The sequence below is a fragment of the Akebia trifoliata genome, chromosome 8 (genome assembly GCF_017979445.1).
Source record: "Akebia trifoliata isolate Shusen 1 chromosome 8, ASM1797944v1, whole genome shotgun sequence".
Lineage (NCBI taxonomy): Eukaryota > Viridiplantae > Streptophyta > Magnoliopsida > Ranunculales > Lardizabalaceae > Akebia > Akebia trifoliata.
In genome coordinates this window covers 32,141,700-32,161,739 of record NC_141382.1, presented here as the reverse complement: position 1 = coordinate 32,161,739, position 20,040 = coordinate 32,141,700, and the positions used below count along the sequence as shown (strand labels likewise).

Below are 20,040 nucleotides of genomic sequence, written 5' to 3'. Positions count from 1 at the left end.
ATACGAGGAATATATGAGGTACGTGTGTGCTTAGAAAGCTCACACGTAGAGCACTAAAATTTGTGTCCACTATAAGAATTTTTCAAAGGAAGAAATAAAGAACATAAATGCTGAAAATTATCATGTCCTAAGCGAGCATGCCACAAATCTAAAGTCCGAGAAGAAAAAACATGACTCCTAGAGAGGGAGCACAAAAGCCGAAGCAACAGTAGGCTGAGATCCAAACAAGTACAGCCCATCCTTCTCATATCCCTTATCAAAAATCCTCCTCGAAGTTAGATCTTGAAAAATACAATGAGCAGGAAAAAAGGTAATTGAACAATTTAGAGATTTTGTAATATTACTCATATACAAAAGGTCAAGAGATAGGTTATGAACATGAAACACATAATTAAGGGAAAAATCAGAGGATAAAGGGTTGGTACCTTTGCTGTGGATAGGTGTAAGGGATCCATCAGTAAGGCGAATCTCCCTATGAGTAGTAAGAACAATGGAAGAAGTAAAATGGCTAGACTCACCGGGGATGTGATCAGAGACACCAAAATCAATTACCTAAGTCAAGGGAGCAAAGCCAGACAGAGAGACATGAAATGTAGTGGATGTACTTGAGGCGTGGTAACTGAGGCCACAGTCGAGGATGAGTAAGTATGAGTCTAGATCTAATCTTGAACAATAGTGGCAATCTAAGTCTGGAGTTGTTGTAGATCAATAGTGCCAAGAGAAACATGGGGATCAATGGGATGAACTGGAGATGATTCCACAATAGTAGCATGGGGAACAGAATGCCCCAAAGAGGGAGTGACAGAAGATCAACAGATGAGGATAGTGAAAATTCCGGGTTTCGTACTGCGTCTAATCTTAGAGGGAGGGTGAATAGGATAATTAAAAATTTATTCAATTAATCTAATTTAAATTTAGATTGATAATTTGACAGTGTTCTAAGTTAATCACCTAACCTCGATTTTGCACTCATGTCACTAATTTGCATTTAAGGAAAATACACTTGAAATAAAAACATTCATTTTGTCATGTCATTCAATGGTCCATTCATATAAGATTTACCTATTCGGCATTCATGGCATCTCATGACATTCAAGACATTCAAGTGTAAATTGCGGAATCATAAAACATGCATGAGACATAAGACTATAATGATTCAACAATGTGCCTACATTCATTTTCACGGCTTATCTTTAGTTTGCAATGCAATTGAGATTTACTTAGAGTCTAAACATTCATAGTATGTCATACATAGCATAATATCCATTCATGGCATGCATTCATCTAAGTATAAATTGATAAAGACATTTCCACAAACACGAGACAATCAATTCTATAGTGCTTCGGCAATATGCCTGCATCCACTCCCAAGGTCACCTTCGCAAAGGTCTTGGTGCTCACTAATTAATGAGGTTTATGGTTCATCTCGAACCATACATAGAACTTTTTATACCTAGGTTAAATTCTAAAACTTTAAGATCAAGAGAAACGCATCCTTTCGAAATGTTGTGAGTTTTGTACCTCGAAAACTCACGAACCTCTACTCTTGTCAAAAATCCTCGATTCTAACAAGAGCTTGATTTTTTAGAGCTGAACCAAGTAATTACATACAAGGGTTTGGAAATGAAAAACCAAAATAACTAGGACTCACTCAACGCTTAATGTTTGCCAATGGCGATCTTGAGTTCTTCGAGTCTTTGAGCTCACAAGTGCATCTCGACGATTGGATCTTCCAATCAAGCTTATGAGTTTGTCTGCTCCTTGTGATCATTTCTTCCATCTACTCCCTTTTCTCCTTACTCCATGAATGTACCAATGTGTGTGCAAGAAAGGTTTGATGGTTGAAGTGGAATCAAATGAGAGATCAAGATAGGTTGAGGAAGGCTCACCTAATGCTAGACTCTCATGGAGATTGCTTATGTTGGGGGTGCATTCAACTAAGGCATGATCTTCCAATGTTGTAGTGAATGTTCTCTAACAAGGGAGAGGGGTGAGTATAAGTTCTCTACGGATTTATTCAACCCACAAATGAACTCAAGTGATAAGTTTTATACACATTTGGGGGTTTTTTCGAGACCTACCTGTGGCGCCATTGTCATTATCGGAGGCTCAACGGTTGAAAATATGACCGTGAGTGTGCTACTGGCGGCGTTGGTGGAACTAGGGTGCTTGCTGTCGGCGCCCCTGGTAGTGTTACCCGGTGGCGTCGATAAAACTATCAAAAGGCCCTTTTGGGTCATTTTAGGCCAGACCTTACTCTCAGAAGCTTTGATAAACAAACCGTTCGGGGTTTTTGTATATCTTATCAAGTAGAAGGTCCCCAAACTTTCACCAATAGGTGGGCCGGCCTAAGGGGGTAAAATTACCAAAATACCCTTTTAGCCATTTCGGGCCAAATTGAGCTCTCAAGAAGTCGGTGATTAAACAAATTCAGGGATTTAGTAGATCTTGCCTATATAAGATCCCCAAACACTCACCAAGGGGGGTATGGTCTAAGGGTTGTCAAATTACCAAAATACACTTTATGATCATTTTTTGCTCCCATAAGTTTCGATGAATGAATGAGTCAAGGAATAAGATTTTCTTATCAATATGAGTCAGCCTAACAATCATCTAGGTATTGGGGAATAGTCTTAGTGGTCTCATTACCTTTTAGGTTTTGTGCACACACATATGAGCGTTTTGTTGATGTGCTTCAGGTTGAGCAACTTTGTTGTAGTCTTCACATGTTTTCAAATGTAAACCGATCTGACAGTCAATTCAAGTCTCGGGATTGACAATATGGAACTAACAGATAGAGTTGAAAACATCGGGCCTTCTCATGGTCAATCTTCCCACAATGGCTATAAGACCACTTCCTTTACCACGACCATGGCCACGGCCACGACTCCCAGATCCCTAGGCACGAGAATTCGAAAAATCCGAATTTGTTGTTAAAGCCTTCTGATCTGTAGTTAGAGCAGAAAGAATACTAAGGGCCTGAGAGGGAACGACACGACAACGACGTGCATCACTATCAATGGTCGCAAATGTCTCAAAAAGAGAAGGTAAAGGGTTGGTGTTAAGAATCTGGGTCAGAAGTATCTCAAACTTAGGACGTAAACCCATGAGAAACTAATATGTTTGATGTCGAGAAATCCTCTTAACCACATACCCGGTTTTCTCTGTAGACAACTCAGTCATAGACTCATAACAAGATAGTTCCTCCCAACGAGACTGAAGAAACCCAAAGTAATCAACTACACTCCGAGTCCCATGGGTATCTTGAGTTATGATTTGATAAAGCTCATAAATACTTGAGTCCTTCTTGGCATGCACATATGACTGAGTGAGTGTTGATCATAAAGATGAGACAGTCTCATGGTATATAAACATGGTATAGATGCGTTGCTTTAATAGTGTAGTTGTCGATATCCCATTGTTCAAATTTGGGATCAGTGAGGGGTGGCTTAGTAATGGTGCTCAAAAGCCATCGAGTTTTCCCTCTACTACCCAAATAAAGACGCATAAACCGAGACCAGAACTGAAAATTCCGAGTATCTAATAGGCACTGGTGATATGTTGGGCTGAGAAATTTACCTCAAGAGTCGTGTTGGAATCCTTGGGCTATGAATTCATCGTGATTGCTTGCTAGGAAAGAAGTAACTTTGGTTTGGAGGGAGATCTTGCGTAGTATCAACCCAAGGTGGAATGAACCACATGTAGAACGGGCAGCCTTCTAGGGAATCAAAGTAATTCTATGGCAGTCAAAAGAAAAATAGTCCACAGCATAGCCAGCAGCACTGTTGCAGGGCTTTACACAGTCCACACAGCAGTCCTGCTGCTGTTATAAGTCTCCACAAAGCCCACACAACAGTTCTGGTGCTATCACAGGTCCCAAACAGCAGTCCTGCTGCTATCACAGGTCTCCACAACATACTAGCTGTTGTATGTTGCTATCGCAGGTCTCAACGTAGCCCACATTGCAGTCCTGCTACTATCGCAGATCTCTAAGCAGCCCAAACAGCAGTCCTACTGTTGTCGCAAGTATCCACATGGTCCAAAAGACTTGTCGCAACACTCAGTTGCTGTCGCAAGACCTTACACAGCCCACAAAACCTATCACAGGCAACCAGCAGCACTCCTACAGGCTATTTGCAAGCAGAAACCCTAACGTGGGCAAAAATCAAATCAACAGACCTATGAAAGATAGAAACCCTATCGTAGGGTAGAAGCACAGCACAGAAAATATTATCGCAGCATGTGAAAAACTTGATAGAATCCCAATCGCAACATGAGATCAAGGGAAGATGAGAAAAGAAGAAAGACCTAACAAAGGTTCTTCTAGCTTATTAGGTCTCAAGATCTAGGGTTGTTGATGAAGGAAAAAGAAGAGAGAAGAGGAGACGAGACTTCAAGATCCCACAAACCAGATAGGGGAACCCAAGGGGGGTCGATGGGTCCTCTAGGCTATGATACCAAAAAGAATGGTAGAAAGGTAATTGTCAAGTCTCATAATGAGACCTTGATATATATATATATCTTAATTAAAGTATGAACGGACGTAAATGCTCTTACATAGTAATAAACAGAAATAATAGAAAGCTAATAGTAAACTGCATTATTTCCAATACAAAATAGTTTGGTTATGATAGGTATCGTGTACTCATCTTATTCTTTCTTATCCCCGAAGGTAGGCAAGAAGGATGTTAATTCTTGAACCGAGAGCGGGATGATCTCTGTCATTCTTGGTGCTCCAGATGAGTTCTTATTTCTTTATTAGTGATCTTGTAAGAGTGTTGCCCCCACACTTTTTCATAGATCTTCCTCTTATCCGCCAACAGCTATTATGACTGAAATTCACATCTATTGCTATATATTAAAAAAAATCTTTGTGATAATAGATGAGAATCAGGAGAAAGATATCTTTTCACAAAACTTTAGTTGTTTATTTTACAAGGTTGTAGAAAATAAGACTAGAGAACCTGGGACAAATCTCAGATGAATAATGACTAATCTCGTATGTTTTGAGATTTTGTTGCCAAATTTGATAATAATATAAATCCAATACATCCCTACACACCCATGCTGGTAACAAACATTAATGGTAAATGGTGGATTGACAAGGCACTATCCGATTGAGCTACAATTCCAACCCAACTGAGGTCACCCTTTGATATGTTTTAATTTAATTATTATTTCTCTTTGTTATTCAAGATAAAGAAATAGGATTTATTTTTGGTATCACAAGAATTTATGATTTTTTTTCTTGTGGAATTCCTCCTATGCACGAGTATATGGTCGAGTCTTCTGTTTCATATTCTGTTTGTTTAGCTAGATTAATTTAGTATTTTGTTTTGTAGCTAACACATAATTTTGATGATTCTGCAGTTACAGTCTTTAGTCCCTGTTCATCAGTTTGATAAATTGCCTAGTTACTTCATTTTTGCTGGTCTTGTGTTTGTTCCATTGACCCAGCCATACCTCCATGAGTATGGGGAGGACTGGTACAATACATCACCCCGTCGATTGTGTGAACGTGCACTGAAGGAACTGCCTAATAAGGCTGGTGAACAACTTGTCATTCTTTCTCAGGTATTGCTTTTTTATTTTCATTTTTTTAGGTCCTTTTAAGTCATACTCCTTTAGATTTCAATATTTGAGAACTCCAAAATTTGCAGTTCAGCTTAGTTTCTTGTATCAAGTGTTGATTCTACTAGTGGGTGCTAGTATGCTTTTGACATATATTGATTGATGGGATGTATGGAGAACATCTTTAAATGATAACTAAAGAGGGAGTTGATACAGAAACTAGAACTCTTGGGTCTGAAGAGCTACTTTGGAACCCAATATAGAGTCATATGTAGTTCAGCTTTAATGAAGGGTCGGTAAGAATTGATATGCAGAAGTACCCCAAAATGACTGTTTTTATTACCTTGGTTATGTTATCAATATCAATAGATATTGAGATGCTGGATGTTTAAAGTGGAATGTGCTTTTAGATGGTATATGCTTTTGGAGTGTCATGTGTTTGGGAGTTGATGGAGGTCACATCTCTCCTTGATCTCCTTAATTCAATCCAATTCAAAGAGAATGAGCATGACAGGAGGGAATGATTTAAGCCTAAGGATAAGAGGTTTTCGGTCAAATCCCTCTATTATTGCTTGCTTCCGCTGTGTGAGGTATCTTTCTCTCCATTTATCATTTAGACCGCTCTTATTCCCTCCAAGGTATCCTTCTTTTTATGGCTTGCCTCTTTGGATAGAATCCTCACCTTGGATAATTTGATCACTCAAGGATGGATTAGCCCAAATTTTTGCTACCTTTGTTCGAGGGATGGGGAGTCCACCAACCACATTCTTATTCATTGTTCCTTCTCCCGTGTTATTTGGATGTTCTTATCTAGTTTCCAGGTGGATTGAATTTTTTAGTTTATCTTTTTTCGCGTTGTTGGAAGGTTGGAGTTACAATATCTTCTCTTCTAGAAAAATGTATCTTTTCTTCCGCAATTGCTTGGGGTCTCTAGAAAGAGTGCAATAACAGGGTGTTCCAGAGCAAGGAGAGCTCGTCTCACACGGTGATTCTGGGGTTTCTTTTCTTTTGGTTGAAGATAAAGTAAAGACTTTGCAAGAGTGTGCTTTCAAGATTTTGCTTTTAATTGAAAAACCATTTGCAATTTGTAGCCCCTCGTCGGGTGTGCATATTTTTTTTTCCTTTCTTTCTTGTTTTTGCCTCGTTGGTTTTTTCTGTTATGTTGTTTGGGGGCTATCACAGCCTCCTTTTCTCCTTTCTCATCAATGAAAAATTTTATATTTATAAAAAAAAAAGAAATACATACTAATCAAACCAAAAGGAAAAAAAGAAAGAAAAGAAGTATTATGTGACAAAATCCAACATATTTTCCCCCACTCTTCCTAAAGTAGAACAAACAACTCGAACCTAGGATTTGTTCTACTTTAGGAAGTGGGGGAAAATTAGATTTATTATATTCTAGTTTCGAGTTGTTTATTACATTCTAGATTGTCCTATATCACATCTTGTGAATGAACTTCCATCTATCATGTTTCCTTTTCTTAATGAGCTGCAATCAATTAAAAGTTTCAAACTTTTTATGTTGAAAATGGATGGTTCTTCCAGTGCAACACTGCTCTTTGTCAAAGCTATTTTGGAGAGGCCTTGATTGGACAAATTTTTTTCTCATAGGAAAGTCAATTCCAGATTTCACAGAATTCCAGATCGACCAATCGCACAAACCCAGATGTATTGAGGGCATCCCTAATTTACAAAACTACCACGTTAGGCTTCTTGCGATTGGTCAATCGGGAATATTATTCTGAAAAGGTGTGGCATGCTTCCAACACATCGACTATGGTGTCTGGCATGGCATAAGGAGTGGCCTAGTATGTTAAAATCTTGACCCCTAAAAAGACATACATGGATGTGCTTAAATTTTTTGTTTTAATCCAATGTACCTGAGCCCCTTGATCTGTTGCAGATGCTAATGGATGATATCAATGCTGGGTACGAGCGTCTTGCCGAATTACAGGTATTACTACTATGGTTTTGTCTTTGCAGCCTGTCTTTGTGGGATTAGGCTGTACTCTGGCAGTAATTATGGCATACAGTTTTTTTTTTTTTTTTGGGGGGGGGGGGGGGGAGGGTTCATGTCCCGCCTTTCAGCCTTTCAGCTGCAAGATCTCCTAGTAAAAGTCAACCTTGTCTGATTATCATAACCATTGATTTCCCATTGTTTCTTAGATGGTGAAACAGAAAAAAAGTTAATGAGTTATCTGGAAAGATAGTCAATTCATTTAATGGGTGCAATCATCAGATGAGGTTGACATCTGATGTAGGAGATCCGGGTTGGACCCATCAAAGTATCATATAAGTAGCTGATTTCTAACTCTCATGGCTACTGATTTGTGCATCCTAAAATGGTATTAAAGTGGCAGTACATTAAATTGTTTGCTTCCGCTGCTACATAGATATCTCTTTCCACTACTAAGAAAATTTCCCATACATTGGTCTAAAAAATCTGTACACATGTGGCGGACAGGTGAAGAAAGTTAATGGGGTGGAAGTTGAGAATCTGAAACATTTATGCCGGCTAGTAGAAGGTTGCACCGAAGAGAGCTTGAGATTTGATTTGGATGAAGAGAGAGTGGTGGTGTTGAATTATCAATTGGCCAAAGTTGCCACATCTCGAATATTAAAGCGCCACAGAATACCTTGTGCAATGTCCAGTGACCTGATGGACGAACAGAAAGCAGGTTCAGAGCTACAGATGCTCCATTAGATTAACAGAGCTTCTAAACCAGGCCTAATTCATCATATAATTTATTTATTGTTTACAAATGTCAAACAAAAATTTTTGTAGCAGTTTTTTGGTGGAGAAACTTATACAAGAAGAGCCATAATGAACCATCCAATCATACAGATTATATGATGAAAATTGTATTTTCCATCACAATCATACAGATTCTGAAAGGATAAAAAAGAAAAAAGAAAAAAAGCAAACAATGCATTGATGTTTCCCTTTTATAAATTAATGGGTAATCATATTTTAAAGATTGACATGTTGAATCATGTATCACACTTACTAGGAAATTTTTTAATTTCCCCAATCATCATGTATCTGAGTTCTTTAATCTTTATTAACTTTATCTAGAGAAACAATTTACAAGAGTCCAATTCGATTTTGGCCTCCCTTTCTCCCTTTTTCAATTCCCCACTTGCACCAAAGCTCTCCTCAACACCTCATTTCTTTTATAAAATCTTCTAATGAGTTCTCATGAACTGATTATATTTTACTTAATTTCCTAGAGGGATGTGCACTGCGTTTGGATAAAGCTTCTTGACGACTTCTGCTCTTGCGGGGAGCTAGCAAACGTTTGGATAGATTTTTGCTTTGGCGTGGAGAGGTTTTTGCTCTTGCGAGGAGAGGTTTTTTGCTCTTTGTGGAGAAGCTTCAAGGACCTGCTCTTCCGTAGAGAGGTTTTTTGCTCTTGCGGGGAGTGATTGAGCTTTTGCTCTTGCACGGAGAGGTGTATCCACACATGCCCGTGGTTTTTATTGTTTGTGGGAGAGAAATCTACCTAGGATACATCCCAACCACTTTTCTCATCTCTTTACCCCCTCTAACTTTATGATATTTTATTTTTCACTCTTTTGATCTATTCTATTGTTTTTTTAATCTTTTATCCCATAACCTCAACAAAAAAAAAAAAATTATAATACCCCCAACTTTATTTTTCCCACGTTTACCCTTTTAATTCCTCAAATTTATTGTCTTTAGGTCCTGCTTGTTTGCAACATAAATTACCATAAACACAAACTTTTGTGTTTGCAGAATTTTGTGTTTATTGAAATTTACATAGTTTTGTGATTAGAGTGTTTGGTTGTTTCCAATGGAAAATTTTACGTTTGCTTGATTATCACGTAAACATAAAAAAAAAAAAAAAAATTTATTTTTCTTTTTAAAATCTTGTTTGAAGTTAAATAAAAAAGGATAAATAGTTACATATTACTTTAGAACAAATCAAAAAATTATAGACAAAGCATTTTCATATAGATCATACGATAATACTCTTTAAACCAAGATTATAATAGAAATCCAAATTTTTTTTAATCACTTACAATTTACCTTAAACATCTACTACATGATACCAACTTCTACATGTTAATTTTTCATTTTGGAAAGAAACCCCATTGCTTCAAACATGTCAATATTAGCATTGATAGTGCCTAAACGTAACTTGCCCCAAACTCATTTTAATACCCTAAATCTAAAAAAAATAATTTTTTTTAAATTTATAAAAAATAAATATAAATTAACACAAGTAAGACTATTATCCCACAATTAAATTTTTTTTTAATTTAAAAAATAAATATAAATTAATGAGGTAGGATTCTATCACTCATTTTTCTTATATTTAAAAAAAAAAACGTTTTTTTTTTTTTTTTTTTTTGTTTTGCAATTTTACTAGTTCCAAGTAAGATTCTATCTCATGATTTTTTATTTAAATAATAATTATATTAACGTTGGGTAATATTTAAGAAATTGGGAAAAACCAGAGAGAACGAGGAGAGAGAGGTTTAAAAAGTTAGAGAGAGAGAGAGAGAGGAAAGTTTAATCTCCTAACTTCCCTTTTTCAATAAACCCCTCTAGTTTAACTATATTTCCTCTTTTATCCTTTCCATCCCAAAGTTTTTTTATTATAAATAAATACCCCTTTAATTTTATTATTTTTCCATTTTTACCCCCCTTAACCCCCAGCCTTATATTTGATCTATCCATACTATGTTGTTTATGCCAAGAAACTTTCCTCACATGTGTGGCAATTAATCTATTCATGAAAACCTACCCATACCAAGTTACCATTCCTACATAGAATGTCATTAATGATGTCAATGTATGGAACGTCTCACCTGATGTTTCATCTAAAATCTTTGCTCCAAACCTTTATTAGTATAATCACGGTCTTATAGGTTAAATGCGTGTCTCTAGTCATCAAAATGATCTTACACCTAATCAAATCCAAATTTGTCTAATCTCAAATGAATCTATTGTAACCCCAACAATCGACTTTTCAACGATAATACAATACGGATGTGGGTCTGTTTGGCTCTATAGTTTATCAATGAAGGAATTTTCTTCTTTTCTTGTATTTGTTCCTCTTCTCCTATCCATGCAACAGTCCCTCAAGTTACCATTAGTGTATTATGACTGGCTACGTCAATAGTACTTTATAGTCCTTTTCAAGAAAATACTAAAATCCATATTTTATTAACATTTCGGGGAATTAACAACGACAAAAAAAAAAGAATAATAAGTGAAAAACTGCACCCATTACCACCTCAATAAATCTATGTATCTATAACCTTTATCATTCCCAGTCAGGTTTTATCTATTATGGAGGGAAAGTTCTTTGAGATCCTCGTCCTGTCTTTTGGGCCATTACCCATTAATTTAAATATTAAATCCAAGCCTTGTCACAGCCAACATGGGCTGATACTAATGACTAGGGTTTTCAATGGATCAGATTGGTACCGTTTGACTTTGACCCAATTGGATCTTCCAGTTTAAAGTCTAAGCCCAATCTGATGTCTTGCTACAGATCTGATCCATCCAAAAAATGGAATCGATTTAATATATCTATAGACATAATGATATATCTAAATAATAAAAAATATAAGCACATCATTTGTACATTTGACACATTATTGGATCCGGTTTTGAAGATAATTGATAATAAAAATTAAAAAAACTGATCTAATAAGTTATTGGATGGGGTCCTTATTAAACCAAATCCTTGATCCAGTCTCGAGCCGTGGAGATAGAGGCGGAGTCTTGGCTGTAGTTAATGAAAGGACTAATAGTAGCTGTAGGAATAAGAATAGGAGAGCAGTAGAGAATAGAAAGCTCAATTACATCGACCCTTCTTAGGAGCTGGAGCAGGAACCAAGAATCTGGATAGGAAACACTAGCAGAGACATAGATTGGAGAAGAAGCTGGTCTGGAACTGGACAATCTCAACGCAGCTGAGACTGGACAATCTACAAAGGCCTACCGAGCTGGAAGAACCACGGGCTAAAGTCGATAAAATAGCGTAGGCCTTTTTTGGAGTATCTTTCCTTACTGGCGGCGCCTTATTCTTTGATAAGATTTTTTGTCATTTGCTGCTGGAAGATCCCTAGAAACAGGAAGAACTGCGTCTGGAACATCCGGAGCATCTGGAACACCTGTAGGATCACGATCATCAGTAACTGCATCACGATCACGAAGGTCGGAATCTTCATCTTCATCTCTCTAATCCAAATCATAATCTCTCTCTTGATCATCTCATATTACATTGACCCTTCGGATCCTGATGACTTAGTTTCATTCCGTTCCGTCAGGGTCATCTGAAGCTAGCTCTGATGCTGCTAGTTCAACAGGTGCTGCTGTTGGATTACTGGTATTAGAAGTGGCTGCTACTACTGGATAAGTTGCTACTGGATTTTCCAATATAGAGGTAGGGGCCGAAGGATATGAAACAACTGGATCTGCTTCTGCCGGTCCTTGCCTCTACTTTCGCTCCTTCGACTGCTTTAACGGCTGCTTGTGGTTCATGAACATCAACCATTGCTTCCACCTATGCTTCTGTTTACTACTCGGATGCTTCCTTTGCCTCTCGATCCCTTTTTTTTTTTCTTTATCTGCATCTGGATTTGGATCTAGAACTAGAAGGCATGTTGCTGGTGAAAGACCTAGTGAAATACCAAAGTCGTGGTGCATGAAGTCGGAACAGAGGCATATGTGAAAAATCTCTAAACACATTTTCAATGTGCATAAAGTGTCGGATGTGCTAATTGTTGATATATGCCCTTATGGCCCTTATAGGTGATGCCTCTGCTTTTTTAAGCGTGATACCTTTCATGCTTTTGGTGGAAATGCTATAGGATTGACTACTATAATATAGGTGGATCGGTTGCTTAAATTAGATATGCTACTAAAATGGGTACTGCAACCCTAGCTACTGGCTTTCCAACAACGGGCTCTGGATCTCGATCTCGATCTGACAACAGACATACCAAACTACCCCACCCGGATGGTGACCACTGCACCGCTATAGATACTATATACCACAGTCAGGGTGAGAACAACATTAGTCAGGGTAGTAACCTATGCATCGTATAATGAGACAAGCGCTCCCTCCGGAAATCAAAAGAAAAAACATAAGAAACGACTGCATGGCATGGCTTCATCAGTGGCTTAACCATACAGAATCCAGAGCGGAATCAACGGCATAATCTAACTCGTAAGCAACATAATCGACTGCGGAATCAACAGGATCCTATGCCTTTGTTGCCCCCGGCCACTTTAATGGGTTATTCAACGGGCAACGAGCTATCGAACTGCTGCTCCTGGAATTGCTCTCAGGTATGGAATTGCTCGCTTTGGCACTGTAACTGGATCAGTCAGTTAAACAATCGCTGCTGCTGGATTTTTCACGGAATCTACAACAACAAACACAGGAAAAACTTCTAGCGTAGCTACTGGCGCCTACTAAAATAAGGGGGATCCGCTGGGTCTCAAACTGCTTGCTTCGGTCGAGATCCAGATTCTTATAGTAGTGATCGAGAGCCTGATTCTGACGTTCGTGAGCGTGACCCTGCGAACTACAAGAGTGAGCCAACCGAAAACCATATACGCAATAAGCAAAGCAAGCACCAGTACGTCAGTCAGTTGTTCCAGATCGAGAACCAGCCCTAATAGCAACAGAGGCAAGGATGGCAAGAGCAAAGCAAGCAGTAGACCTAGCAGCTAATCCAGTGTTAGATCAAGACCCTGACGGAACGGAATTAAAAACAGAACCTGTAGTAGAGCATTAATACCAACAGCATTACCAGAGCTAGTCCTTTATCCAGTTGAAGAACGAAGAACCTGTTGACTAAGTTACAGTTTCTTAAGCATAACCAGTAGAGACCACAGATCCATATCCAGCAGATACGAGGGTGACAGTACGAGTACCAACAGTTGCATATCCAAGTACAGATCCTACTATACCTAAGGAAGAGGGCCCAAAGGTTCCAACGGACCTCGACCAACCCTTGGACCTTGACTATACTACACTTGACGGTACTACACTAGATATCAGAAGAAGACATAGCCTATTTTACCGATATTGCAAGCACTATGGCCACATTATTGATAAATGTTGGACACTTCCTCAGTACAATGTTGCTACCTCATCTACTCTTCCACATTTTTAGGATCATGGATCCCATAGACCAGAGTTGCAGGGTGATATGTTTCTTTTTCTTCTGATGTTCCTTCTAAGTCAGGTCCTCTGATTCTTCTGACTCTTAAGCCATTGATGTCTGTTATCACTCAAAAGATTGAATAGCTCGGGGCTTCTCATTCTGCAAACATGGCACTAAAGGTATCTGGATCTGTTACTTCCTCTTCTTCTCTTAGTGATTGGATTCTGGCTTCCGGGGCTACTAGTCACATGCCAGGTAATAGATCTCTTTTCCTATCTCTTTCTCCTTTACCTATCAATGATTCTGTTAACATTGCAGATGGCACTCTCTTACCTGTTTCACACTGTGGGTCTATGTCTCCATCCCTTATGATTCATGCTCTATTATATGTTCCTCAGCTGAGGACAAACTTGCTCTCCAAAGTCTTCTTCGTTCCTTGTGAATCTCCTTCACCTTACGGTAAAGATCTTGGCTTGTGCCTCAACCCAATTACATCAATCCTCTCTCTCTCTTCCTCTTCCTCTGTCTCTTCCTTCTTTCTTCTGATAAAGAAGGTAGCGGACAGAGACAAACTGAAAGGGAGTGAAAGTCCTCATCGATTCTCTCTTCTCCGGATCCTGATCCCTCTCTCTCTATCGCCTTTACTGCGGCTTGGCTTCCCCCTTCTTTTCCTGTTACTGCTACTTTGACTCGTACTGAACACGAACCACAGCCAGCTGCAGCTACAGGAAAAGATGGAACTCTTTCAGAAGCAAGAACTGGAGCTACTGCTTCACCTGCAACACCAAGAACTATAGCTATTTGAACAGCACGAACAACTTTGAAAAGTACTGTCTCACCAGCTACTGGATAAGCTGTCAAAGAAGCTACTGCTACTGGAACTTCAAGAAAAAGGATTTTGTTTCAATTCAATGCACCCTGGAAGAGGAATAGGATCAGTCTTTTGTGAAAGTGCCCCACCCACAGTCTGACCAAGAAAACCTCCTTTCTCGATTCCGATCTCAGCCCTAAACATCGTATCGATCGTTCAGCGGTCTTCAAATGGCCTATCCATTGTCTTTTGATTCAGAGCCTCATCAGATCTATTTTTCTACGCGCCCCAACTCTCGTAAACTCGGATTCCCCGCCCCGCTTGGCTGAATTTACATTCCGACTTCTTATAGTCCAAGTAAAGGATGAGGGGTGCCCTAAATGTGTGCGGTAGCACTCCTTATTTCCAGAAAATAGGAGTAGAATGAAAAGAGGCGCAAGCTTGTAATCTTCGATTTTCCGCCTTTGAAATGCACTTTTGCTCTTGTTTGATGTGACATCAGAAAAGCTCTTTGCCTCAGGTTTCTGTAACTAAAAAGGGGCAATCCAGTAAGTCAATGCAGTCAAGCCAGTAAGTAGGGAGGTCCAGCTTTGCAGTCTAGCGAGTCAAGGGATGAAAGCGAAGAAAGCGGTTTTTCCTCAATGGATAGGCTCAGGCTCAGTTCAGCTCACGAAGAAGACGAAGAGCTGTCCTCGCTGTCTTATCCCGGGCCTTACGGCACAAATGCCCATGTATATGTTGGGTGGTAGCTGTTTTCAAGAGTAAAAAAACTCTAGCAAAAGATCCTTTAGGAGTTGAGCGTCAGCTTGGGGGGTAAGATCCTATCGGAATGAGTAAGAGCTCGAACTTGAGAAATAGGTGTAAGGGAAGGACTAAAAGTAGGTGGAAAAGCTATAAGAAGTATGACTAAGAGCTATAACGAGAAGGAGTAAGTCATAATTTGTCTTAAGGAGTAAGAGCTATCACGAGAAGAATAGTGAAATTTGGAGTCTTAGAATGGATCCATGAACAGAGCTAGGGGAACCTGCGCACGCAAGAGAAGTGCTACGGCCAAGAACCAAAGGAGGCCAACGACTAAGGAGCAGCCCAAGCGAAATAGAACTACGACTCAGCATAGGGCGAAGAGATTCGCTCACAAAGGATGTGACGCACCCGTCGGCCTCAGATGGACGAGACAAAGAGCGCAACTCAGGGGGCGAGAACTCAAAGAGGTGGAGGTCCGGACAAGGCTAGAGCCAAGCAGAGGGATGGAGTAGGGGAGGACTAAGGGAAGACCGGTTGGTGAAAGTAGGCACGAGTGGAGAGGCAGGTGAGGAAGCGCAGGTGTGGAAGTCGAGTCTAGTATTGTTTTCGTAGGCGAGTAAGAAGCAAGCGAGAGTGCAGGCTCGCCCCGAAAGCGAGCCGGGAGCGATCAAAGGCGATAAACGCTTGATTGTATTCTTGACTGATTCAATTGATAACGAGAGATAATGGTACCCCGACCATGCCCAAAGGGGGGCGAAAGCGGTATCAAAGCGAGACATAAGCTCAATTACATCGACCCTCGCTTAGCTTAGAAAGCTATCACCGCTTTCGGATATGTGCATAGCACAGCGTCACTAGTGCGAGTCGAGTCCATATACAACGGGACCATTAGACAAGTCGAGTAAAGAAAGCAGTATCGAATAGAGCGGGCTCAAGTACACGAGCGAGGGAGCGATCTCCATGAGGGATGAACCACAATCCAGAGGGAAAGGGAAGAGCGGCCGATCCGCCAGCGGGTGATACGCGAGCGAGACTATCAGTAAAAGTTGATGAGCTTTTCCCTTTAAATAAGTCTTCGTATATACAGGGCGAGAGCGATCTACTCTGTACCTGAGTCGATCTAACATGAGAGAGTCAGTTGAGGGGCGTTCACTAGCGGAGGTAAACTATCATATCAGTCCTGTCCTTTAGGATTAGCTATTCCTGTCCTTGGCTTGGTAAGAAAGGTCTTCCTTCCCCCGACTTTCATTGAGTAATGGGGAGCAGGAAAGAGTTAGTAACAACCGGTAAGAGAAGAAGAGAAAGAGCTGCCAAAAAAGAAAAATACTCAAATCGATGCTTTTAATTTTCTTAATGAATGCAAGATGGGGTCAGTGTTCAGTATACTAAGGTGAGAAGACAATCATCGTCTACTAATTCAAGAGAGTATGAATTGGACATCATAACACGTCACTTACAAATTGTAGAGTATTCTGCACCACTTGCACTCCCATAGGAAGAGGGGTTCTCGTTCCAGCTTATTCTAATTCCAAGAAGAAAAAGTAACTCCCTCCTTTTGTACAGAATTCGACTTTTTAAGCTAGTTTTATGGGGTTTATTGAATTGTTTTCGGTTTGCCAAAAAAAAGAAATATATTCTAATTAGAATTATAATAGAATTATCATATCTAAATGGATTAAATTTCAGGTCTGATCCAATCCATTGATAGCCCCAATGATGACAATTTTTACCTAATAATTACATGATTCAATGAATAACTCTTCAATAAGCTTTGGGAACACTCAAGACCAAAAGCAAGACATAGAACACTCCTCGCCAGGGGGGTCTCAGATCAGATCACAAATAGTCAACATTGTGTAATGGGCCAAAACTTAAACCCAACCAAATGGATTTACGTCAAGGAAAATAATCTTATGCCACATTCGATGTGCAATATGATGAATCCATTCCATGCAAGTTAATGATACGCAGACACCCTTCAATTGCTAAGTATAATCAAGAAAGGAAACCTATTTTTCTTTCATTATCTCCATCATCACACCACCAAATTGAATCTTCTTCTTACTAATAGAACAGACTCATCAACAATCATCCCCTCTCTAAGAGTTAATGATGAGATCACATTTAGTTTGCCAATTGCTTCCAAAAATCACCCCCTCTATTTTAAGGAAAAGGTGTGGATGAACTCTTGATCCTAATCCATTATAACAAGTTTCCTTTACAAGTTTTCCATTGAGGCTGGCAATGGCTTGGATAATATTTGCTTACTTGATTCATCTAACCTGAGTTATTCGGGTATGGGTACTGTAGAGGTGATTTTTGTGATCACTTTGGAATCTAGGTTTCCCTGTGTGTTGAATTTCCTTCGGATCATCCATGTTCCCTAATACACAAAGCCTCTGATGCCTAAGTTAGATTTCATAGAAAATTCGATAAAGTTCTTATGTGGTCCAAAATTGAGTACCTGGTGGTATAACCTTTTTCCTCTACTAATAGTGGAGGAACTTCCCTTTTATACGTTTATAATCTTATCTCCCTTTATTTTAGATAGGAAATGTGGGATCTTTTGATAATAGAACATTTTCTAGTAAATCACACTGAAATCCTAAGAGTCCAGGGATTTGCGCGCCTTTTCTTTCGGGATCTCATTTCCTTTGACCATTCCCCGAGCCTTGATTCCTAAGATGGAAGCATAATTTACCCGATCCATACCTTGTACGGGTCGGTATTAAATGAACTTCTGCCCTACTTTGCTATCTCTGTGGCTAAGAGATTTATTCTTCCACAATGCCCCCTCTCAGAAGGTCACGAGCATCTTGTCCTTTCGAGAACTTCCGCAAACCTGTTCCGAGTAACACTTGAGCTTTAAGATTCCTGATCTCAGATACCTGGAATGGCACAAATTAAATAGGTTGTATGGTCCCAATGCACACATTTATTAATCATTACACATGTCACTTGCCGATAAGTTTGTAGTTATGAGCCGTCGCCTCATTATGAAGATGCATTAAGTGCTTGCATTTGACGTTCTGGGCAGTTGAGTTCCTTCCACGTGGCGTTCTTACATTGGCCTGACACAGGGCGCAATATGTTCAGTCACCTCGTGTTTGGGGCATAAGGATGGCTACGACAACCCATAATGTGCTATCTTCCCTAGGCAATTCTGACCCTTGGATTGAACGTGAATCTTGAGGATACTCCCTTTATAAATAGGCCTCTTTTCTTCTTCATTTCCATTTTTCTCTGTTTCTTTTTTGTAGTAGACTTTATATTAATGAGAGTTAGTTTCGCTATGTCTTATGGACTTGTCTATTTCTATATCAACAAACAATGACCCCCTTTCCTTATCAATTTATAATAGCCTTTTTTGCTACTTCCCTTGTTGTAAAGTTCGGCTAGTTCCAAATCGGCCTTATTGCCATGTCCAAAAATTGTACCACGTACCTCATAGAGTGATGCTTGGGTCCAAGAGGAACCAACCTTATAGAAATTTTGCATCACTTACCTCATAGAGTAGTGCTCGGGTGCAAAAGGAACCGACCTTATTGAGTTTCGCATCATTCACCTCATAAAGTGATGCTCAAGTTCAAAAGGAACTGACTTTATTGCCTTTTCAACAATTCGATCAATAGATGGGCAACTTTTATAAAGAAATTTAGATAAGAAATAGCATTGTGGAATTCCTCGAAACTTATACAAAAACTTAAAAGACTGGAATTTTAAATTAAGTTATTCTAAACGACACACTTTAAAAAAAAAAAAAAAAACTCTACTTAATCAGCAAATCGTACCTCTATTGAAAATACTTCTTAAGGTTGAATGGATTCCATAATGACTGAAGTGAATCTCCAGCCATCGTCTTCAAGTAATACGCCCCTATTTGTCCGAGCTTGTCTATCACGTATGGTCATTCCCAATTCTCCCCAAGTTTTCCCCTGTTCGGTACTTGTGTATTCTGAAAAACTTTCTTTAACACAAGATCTCCTGGCCTAAACACTCTTTTGCGCGTCTTTTGATCGTAAAACCTCTTTAGCTCCTGGTGGTATGTTCTGAGCCTTTCTAACACTCTCTCTTGTTTCATCCATCTAGTCCAAGTTCTGTGCCAGTATGAGTGGTACCTGAATCTCTGTTGGGATTATAACTTATGTTCCGTAAGTCAGAGTGAAAGGAGACATTCCCGTGCCACTACGCGCAGTAATTCGGTATGCCCATAGCACGTTGTGCAGTTCATCTTCCCATCAACCTTTCTTTTCATCCAACCTCTTTTCCAAGTTTCCGAGTATTGCCTATTGGATGCCTCTACTTGTCTATTCCCCTGAGGATACCTCGGAGTTGAATTCAATCTTCAAATTCCATACTCTTGATAGTAAGTGAGGATCTACTTACCCTTGAATTGCTTTCCGTAGTTAGTTATGATGGCGTATGGTATTCCGAACCTGGTTATGATGTGCTTCCATAGGAACTTTACAACTTCTTCTTCTTGGATCTGGGCCAAAGGGACGGCTTCTATCCACTTAGTGAAATAATATGTTCCAACAAGCAAAAAATCCCTTTTCACAGTTATTCGTGAGAATGGTCCTTAATATCTAGTCCTTAGATGGTGAAAGACCAAGGACTGAGGATCAGATGGAGTTTTTTCGAGGGTTGGCATATCATGCGAGCATGTCTTTGGCACTTATCACATTTGTGGACGTATCTCTTAGCGTCCTCCTACATGTAGGGCCAATAATATCCTTGTGAAATGGCCTTGTAAGCCAACA

The 20,040-nt window shown here is 39.4% G+C and overlaps 1 protein-coding gene across 2 annotated transcripts in view; it reads left to right on the top strand.

Moving 5' to 3' along the window:
• Positions 1 to 8,547, top strand: part of LOC147396536 (protease Do-like 10, mitochondrial) — a 38,283-nt gene extending 29,736 nt beyond the window's left edge. Inside the window, exons 6-9 of one of the 2 annotated variants that reach the window (XR_015180758.1) lie at positions 5,371 to 5,574; positions 7,183 to 7,379; positions 7,475 to 7,525; positions 8,036 to 8,127. Coding sequence is in view for 1 of the 2 variants with exons in the window: in XM_086451299.1 (XP_086307425.1) it covers positions 5,371 to 5,574; positions 7,475 to 7,525; positions 8,036 to 8,275 (495 nt within the window). In the remaining variant the exon portion in view is untranslated. Of the gene's footprint in view, positions 1 to 5,370; positions 5,575 to 7,182; positions 7,380 to 7,474; positions 7,526 to 8,035 lie in introns of both variants that reach the window. The other variant, XM_086451299.1, reaches the window with a different exon arrangement.
• The last annotated feature ends 11,493 nt before the right edge of the window (positions 8,548 to 20,040 follow it).